This window comes from Temnothorax curvispinosus, unplaced genomic scaffold, assembly GCF_003070985.1.
Source record: "Temnothorax curvispinosus isolate PA1 unplaced genomic scaffold, ASM307098v1 QBEX01002292.1, whole genome shotgun sequence".
Taxonomy (NCBI): domain Eukaryota; kingdom Metazoa; phylum Arthropoda; class Insecta; order Hymenoptera; family Formicidae; genus Temnothorax; species Temnothorax curvispinosus.
Window position 1 is genome coordinate 1016 of NW_020212072.1, and position 8231 is coordinate 9246.

General features: G+C 29.3%; 1 protein-coding gene across 2 annotated transcripts; it reads left to right on the forward strand.

Moving 5' to 3' along the window:
* The first annotated feature begins 1220 nt into the window (after positions 1–1220).
* Positions 1221–7849, forward strand: LOC112468958 (odorant receptor 94b-like). 2 transcript variants are annotated; one of them, XM_025038393.1, is made up of 9 exons: positions 1221–1633; positions 2119–2454; positions 2764–2973; positions 4269–4303; positions 4825–5176; positions 6462–6797; positions 7020–7221; positions 7302–7457; positions 7746–7849. In XM_025038393.1, exons 1-9 carry the CDS (start codon positions 1272–1274, stop codon positions 7797–7799), a joined length of 2043 nt encoding a protein of 680 aa, XP_024894161.1. In that variant the 5' UTR covers positions 1221–1271; the 3' UTR covers positions 7800–7849. The 2 variants fall into 2 exon arrangements, with proteins under 2 accessions (XP_024894161.1, XP_024894160.1); XM_025038392.1 differs by lacking the exons at positions 4269–4303; positions 4825–5176; positions 6462–6797; ... (1 more) ...; positions 7302–7457; positions 7746–7849 and adding exons at positions 3172–3327; positions 3576–3665 and having other exon boundaries at positions 2764–2965.
* Positions 7850–8231: the final 382 nt, after the last annotated feature.

Genomic DNA, 8231 nt, shown 5'->3' on the forward strand with positions numbered 1-8231 from the left:
TATATATATATATATATATATATATATATATATATATATATATATAATATTACTTAAAAAATTAATTTTGTCCGCCAGTGATTAAACAGCAAGTATTGGTTTATTCCTCAATTAACTAGCATAAATGTACAAAATAGCACTACGTTTCGGCTCTTATTTCGAGCCCTTTTCAAGTGCGGTCTGTGTCATCAAATTAATAAACGTTCCTGCGTTCACGAGCATGTTCCTGCGTGGCCATAACTGGCAGGTGTTTGGTAATTACAAGCGCACAGCAGATTCTCGGACGCGACATGTTAACTGTATGCGAGCACTTCCGAGACTCAAAAGGGCTCGAAATAAGAGCCGAAACGTAGTGCTATTTTGTACATTTATGCCAGTTAATCGACGAATAAATCAATACTTGCAATATTATTTAAATTATATATAATATATTATTTAATGTATAAATAATTGACAAGTTAAAATTGGTACCTACTTTAAAAAAATTCATAGTTTATTATAAGAAAGTATAGAAAATAATAACTTATAGTAGAAATAATAATGTAATATTTTTCCCAAATATTATTTGTATATTACTATTATCTATTTTAAAGTTCGAAATCCTACAGAAATGATTATGGAAGAACAAATTACTGCGATTATCATTTCCACCCAATCCAAACATTATTTGATGTGATGTGTGTCACGCAGCGAAAACGAATAAATTCAAGATACTTCGCTTTCCGCGTTTATAAAAAATGCATAGGTCTGCTGCTCAATATAGACGCACCGAGAATAACATAGAGAATCCTGGGGGGGCTGAGGAAAGCTGAAGTCGCGGACAGTGAAAATAATGAATAAAATATTTTGTAATGGATGAGTACCATGTATCAAGATTTCATACATCAGAACTCTTGTCTACGCACACTTATATTGCAATATATAAATATAGGATTGGAATTCTCGGGGAAAATTTCAATTCGCTGAAAATATCAGTCCACGCTTGCTATAATAACAATGTTACTTATTCGAGGGGAAAATAACAAATGTCGCGTCGCACGAGCTATAGACGCTGTAAAGCCTTTCTCCTCAGCTGACTTGCGATTGATGTATAACAATATCATCACGCAACGTATATCAAAACGAAGTACACGAAGAGCATCTTAAAACATTACAACATATTAAATTCTTATAGTTGGTTATGTTGTTGTACATATTGTTAATGCAATTGTGAAAATTTCTTATAGGAAAGAAGTTTTTACTGAGAAAAAATATTTTATTATTTAAAGAACATGAAAACGTTGAAATTTACACTCGTCATTCTCGCAATCGCTGGATGCTGGCGACCGTTCTCGTGGACGTCGCTGATCAAACACACATTATATAACGCGTATACATTATTAATAATTAGCCTAATGTACAGCTTTACATTCACGCAGTTTATGGATGCTGTACTAAATGTCGACAATCCGGACGATTTTACTAACATCTTATACACGATGGTGACCATGTTCGCTGCGTGCTATAAAATACTTAATCTATGGGTGAACCACGAGAGATTCGTGGAATTAATTCACAATCTTACGGAAGGAACGTTTAAACCAGTAGTATCTGTCGAAATCGAAATTCGACGTAAATTCGACAAGATGATACAGTAAGTATGAAATTATATCTTTATTTAGAGTAAATTCAGGTGAGATGGCCTTAGAGGAAAGATGGCCTATTCGATACTAGACGTCAAGCTAGATTGAAAGAACACGGGTGGGTCATCTCTCCTCTATGACTATCTCACCCGATTTATCCTGTGTTATCTGATTTGTAAGAATTGTCAATAATAGTAAAGTCTTGCAGATATACATATACATTAGAATATTAATTCTATAAATACGGAATATTTTTAGAAATAAATCATTCGAGCATATTTTCCCAAAGATTTTTTTTCATATATTTTGTTCTTATACTAACAATAAGAGAACTCTATAAATATCATATACAGTGTACGTTCAAGTTATTTGCATTTTATGTATTATTTTATGTATATTTCTTATAAATTTTACATATAAAAAATACTATTTTTCTACAAAAAGAAATTTTCGTCTTGCAAGATAAGAACAAAATTACTTTCCTTATTTTTTATAGGAATTACGCAATGTGTTATGCTATCTTGATTATGGTCACTTGCGCAGGCCACGTTTTGCTATCGTTACTAACAAATTTTAGAAAAAGGCAGTTATCATTTAGAGGATGGGTACCGTTTGATTACTCGTCGTTTGTGATATTTTGTTTCACGTACGCTCATCAATACATAGGCGTGATATCTGGGTCCTTTGTTAACGTTGCTTGTGACAGTCTCATTGTTGGCCTGCTACTGCACCTATGCTGTCAGATTACGATCTTACAGTATCGTCTGAAAGGTGTCATAAATGGCCAGAATACTCTGAGCGACTGTGTACGCCAACATCATCACATAATCGAGTTAGTCTTGTGAAAATCTTGTTAAATTTATAATTTTAGAATGTTTAATAATTAATTCTAAATATTTGGCAATATATTTTAAAGCTCTCTTATTTACATAAAATATATTTTAAAATTTATTATTTTATAATATTATTCTGTTTATACTATTTTTGCTCTTATATGTCGTATTTGAATCAATGATATTATCTCTTTATTTTTTATTTTTACTATTAAGATATTAAATGACATGTAACAATTATTTTTGTCTTTCAATTTTTCCAATACAATTAATTGTAATGCTTACTATAAAACAATTTTGGTTTACAGATATGCATACGCGACTAATGCAAGATTCACGAGAATAATTGCAATTCAATTCGTAGCGAGTACATTCGTAGTGTGCTCGAATTTGTACCAACTAAGTAGAACTACATTAAATACATATTTCGTTGGGATATTTGCATATACGTTTTGCGTACTTGTACAAATTTTCATTTACTGTTGGTTTGGAAATAAACTTAAACTAATGGTGTGCATGTTTATAATAATCCAAATTATATTATGCGAATAATATGTACATATATATATGTATGTTTAAATTTCATATATGTACATATCTATGTATATACAATATGACAATTATATTATTGCATGTCTCTTTTATGAGTTCTTTTATGGGTTCTTTTATGAGAACCTGATGATAGTAATACATTTAGCATATTTATGAATTTACAGAGCCTACAATTGGTCGATAATATATTCGAAATAGAATGGATAGCGTTGGATAATAAAACTAAAAAAAGCCTTTTGATAATTATGAATCGCGCGATGAGGCCTATTGAGTTTATCAGTGCACACATTCTTAACATGAACCTAGACTCTTTTGTAGCGGTCAGTATAAAACATAGCATGCTATAAAACTTCTCTAATAAATAAAATTTTTATCTTTTATCTTTTGGATGAAATTTTAGTAATAAGTTTTTCAAAAAAAATATTGGGCACTATTAACATACATTTTATATGTAACATTTATCATAGTTAATAACTATAAAATATGGTACTAAATATAAATTTTAACACTACGGATTATTTCCCTAAATAATTTTAAAAGAGATTAAATATATTAATAATTACTGCAGGTGCTCAAAACGTCGTATTCTGCTTATAATTTGCTAGCACAAATAAAAGAATAACGGTATGAAGACAAGTATTACGGCAAGTAAAATATATATTGCTAATATTAATCGTTAATGCGTAATTTGTTAAATCCTTTAATAATAACATCAATATTAGAATACGATAATTATTAATCAATATTATTAATAAATATTGTTGAATATAAAAAAGTGCAAGAAATTGTTGCATTAAGATAAGACTAAAAATATTCTAGCACTTGTTAAGAACTGATGATCTTTTTTAATGTTTTCTTTATTTCATATAAGAATATATTTAAAAATATAATAAATTGTAAATTATTTATTTTTAAATCACGTTTTCTTACAATAATAAAAAATAATAAAAAATTTTATACACAGGATGATACTGGAAAAATCGTAAAAAATTACATGCATACTTCTATTCGAAATGGAAAAGATTTAATTACATCATTGCAAATATGAAAAATGTGTCATGGAAATTTAAATATTATTAAGATTATTAATTTTAGCCTATCTGACTCTAGCCTTATGACTATACATACCCCGTATGATACTCTTTTTTCTTGATTACGTTGTGCGAATAGAAATCAATACTGGGTGATACGCCAGACGCGAACGATAATAAATAAAATACTTTGTATAACGAAAAGAAACATATTTCCAGATATTACGAAGATTACTCGTATCTCATATCATATCTATTGATAAATATTTGAAGAGTTAATTCTCCGTTTCCTACTTTATTACAATTTTGTCCTCTCACTCAAGATGTAAAAATGAAAATAATGTCTTCTGCAATAAAAATTGCACACACAAGTATTTCTATCAACTATACCTCGCGTAAATATTACATTACAGACAATGACTGCAAGTTTTATATTAGGTATACTCTCGGCAGACATTATTACTCTATTACAAGTATACGAGGGTAAAGACATCGAATTTATAGAAGAAAAGAGAAAATATTGTTGGCGATAACATTGTTTCGAAGAATTATGTGTCACAGTCTATAGACGTTTTTCAGTGCACTTTCTTAAAATTATATTATCTCATCTTACACTTTTTACGAAATAGTGATTTTGTCAGACTACAATTATTTTGAGAATTAAAATTGCTGTAAAAAATTCTATAATTATTCTATCAGTACCCAAGTTGATAAAACACGTTGTATAAACAGATAAAGATAAACGTATCTTTGCTTTAATCAAACAAGATTTTATAATGCGCATACTGAAACTGACGTGTACAATTTTTATGATCGCTGGATGCTTTCGACCGCAATCGTGGACGTCTTTGTTTAAACGGACAATTTACAATGTCTACAGATTGTATGTAATTAGCATGTTATACGCTTTCACATTGTCGCAAGTAATAGATGTTGTGATGAATACCGATAATCCTAACGACTTCACCGACAATTTGAATAAGTCGTTGACCGTGTCGGTTTCGTGTTATAAAATTTTTATCGCGTGGTTAAGTTACAAAAACATTGCTGCATTAATTAATTATCTCACCGAAGAGCCATTTAAACCGTTGGATTTGGGTGAAATAAAAATACGAAGGCAATACGATAAAATAATACGGTAAATATGTTTTTAAATTAAAAATTATTTTCAAACTTTTATTTAACATCAGTCTATTTAAATTTTTTTTTATTGTGTATTAAGCACGCAATATTTTAAATATATGTAAAATTATAACTAAATTCTAATATTTATTTTTATTTAAAATGATATATAATTTGATATGTTAAAAATGTTAGAGACACATATATTTATATTTTATTTAGTTTTTAATAATAATTGTTTAATAATAAATTATGTTTCTCAATTATTATATACTAGCTGGTTACCCGGGCTTCGCCCCGGAGAACATATGTAATCAGACACGCAAATAGTCTCTCTCTCTCTCTCTCTCTCTCTCTCTCTCTCTCTCTCTCTCTAAATACAATTCTTTAAAATTCGATTAATTATTTCCCGAAAAATTCGTCAAATTTCTGATACCGCTTTCCAAAAAGATCGGTAACGAAAAATTATATACTTGATAGCACTCCCCGGGAAATTCAACTTTATGTACCTACTTTATGTACAATTCTTTGAGATTCGGTCATTCGGAACCGGTTTTTAAAAAGATCGGTAATAAAAAATAGTACACTTTATAGCACTCCCCGGGAAATTCTACCCCTACTTCATGTATAATTCTTTGACATTTAATCAATTATTTCCCGAAAAATTGGAAGAATTAAAAAAACCGGTTTCCAAAAAGATCCGCGGTAACAAAAACTGTACACATTATGGCGCTTGCCGTAAAATTCTATCTCTACTTCATATACAATTCTTTCAAATTTGGTCAATTAATTCCCGAAAGATTGAAAAAATTTCGATACCGGCTTCCAAAAAATCAGTAACGAAAAATTATACACTTCATAGCACTCCCCGGAAAATTCTACCCGTGTTTGATCTACAATTCTTTGAAATTCGGTGAATTATTTCCCGAAAAATTAAAAAAATTAGAAAAACCGGTTTCCAGAAAATCGGTAACAAAAAACTATACACATAGTGGCACTCCCCGGAAAATTCTACCCCTATTTCATATACTTTTGGTAAAAATTCGGTTCAGGGGTTTGGGCTGGGCGTTGATGAGTCAGTGAGTGAGTGAGTGAGTGAGTCAGTCAGGACATCTTCCTTTATATATATAAATTAAAATAAAACCTAATTAACAATATTGTCGCAGACACTTAGCACTACTGTCACAGATTATTCATGATAAAGAATAAATATAAAATCGTTTTCTCAAGCACTTCGTATCGAAACTTATGTGCATTAGAAATATCACACATAACAATTAACATGTTTGGTCGCTTTCTAGGAACAATACGTTACGCTACACAATCTTGATTGTGACGTCATGGATGTCCCTAATTTTGACTTCATTGCTCACTGACTTTAGACACAGAAAATTGACATATAGAGGATGGATACCATACGATTATTCATCTTACGCGACGTTTTGTTTTACGTACGCTGTGCAAGTATTAAGCACGTTCCACTGTATTGTTGTGAATGTTGCTTGCGATACTCTCTTATGTGGGTTCTTGATGCACATATGTTGTCAGATCGAGATCTTGGAATATCGCCTAAGAAAATTCTTGTGCAATCAATTTAGTTTGGGCTACTGCATACGCCATCATAATCGAATTTTTGAGTTAGTTATCATATTAACAGTGGAATATTAAGTATTATTTAGCATTATTTTCACCAATATTTTATTGATGTTTTAATCAGTTAATCTATTGTACACACGTTTCAATAATTTTTAATGTATAAACATAATTTAAAAAATTCATGTATTAGTTATTACAATCAAAATTCTATTAGCTCACTACATAAATATCATGCTGTTCTAAAAACAAGAATTTGATTGCAGATTTGCGCGGATGGTGAATACAAGATTTACGCAAATTATCGGATTGCAGTTTATGGCTAGTACAATGGTAACGTGTTTCAATTTGTATCAACTGACTAAGTCCGCTCTGGGAACAAATCATGTTCTGACAATTATATACACAATATGCATGCTAACGCAAATATTTATTTATTGTTGGTTTGGAAACAGAGTCAAATTAAAGGTACATCTCTTTAATTAAACAGGTTGAAAAAACGTATCCCCCCCCCCATAAACAATATATTACATATATATTTTTTGTAGAGTTTACAATTAACAAACAGCATTTTTCAAATGGAATGGCCAATTGTGGAAAATAGTGTTAAAAAAAGCATCTTAATAATTATGAAGCGTGCAATGACACCTATTGAAATTTCTACCATATATATTCTGAATATAAATTTGGATTCCTTTGTAGTGGTTAGTGTAAAAATTTATCTGAATGCGTTAATCTAAAGGAAGTTAAAATAATCAAAATGTCGAATAAAATTCTAATGATTTTTTCTATTGCACACGTACATATAAACACGAACACATATACACACACACATTTAATTTAAATAATAAAAATTATCCTTGTAAATATATCTATTAAAATTACATATATAAATCTATTACCATTAACTAATTTATAAATATGAACATTTTTATAAAAAATATTTTTATATCTAACTAATATAATAGACTTAAATGTCTTTATTATTTCAGTTGCTTAAAACATCATACTCTGTGTATAATGTATTGCTACAAGTACCAGAATAGTAAAAATGAGGAAAGGATAAATAAGAAGCTCATTTTATTAGCATATAGTTATAAAGAAATTGCAATAGAATAATTGAATTGTTATCTATAATATAAATATTAATATAAATTATTGTTTGTTAATTGTAGTTATAAAAAATATATGAATATACGTATTTCTTACCGTTTTTTTTATTTTAAATATGTTTTTATGTACCAAGGGACACATGTAAAATATAAAGCTTGAGTTCAATATTAGTATCCGACTGATTACACAAATCATGAAAAGAATCATATTGTATGGTTAAAGAAGAAGAACCGGAATTGCATCGTTGCATATATATAAAATATAGCATTACATAAATTTAGGTGTTATTAAATTAAATCGTTTCGACTGTTTGACTTATAAATGTATACCTCTAATAATGTTTAGCAACTCCTTCGCCTGCTTAT

Bases quoted from the DNA above. Each gene is read 5' to 3' on its own strand.
- LOC112468958 (XM_025038393.1), top strand. From the start codon at position 1,272: ATGAAAACGTTGAAATTTACACTCGTCATTCTCGCAATCGCTGGATGC. The intron at 2,974-4,268 runs GTTTATAATAAT...GATATTACGAAG, and splicing joins CTTAAACTAATGGTGTGCAT to ATTACTCGTATCTCATATCA. The intron at 7,222-7,301 runs GTACATCTCTTT...TATTTTTTGTAG, and splicing joins GAAACAGAGTCAAATTAAAG to AGTTTACAATTAACAAACAG.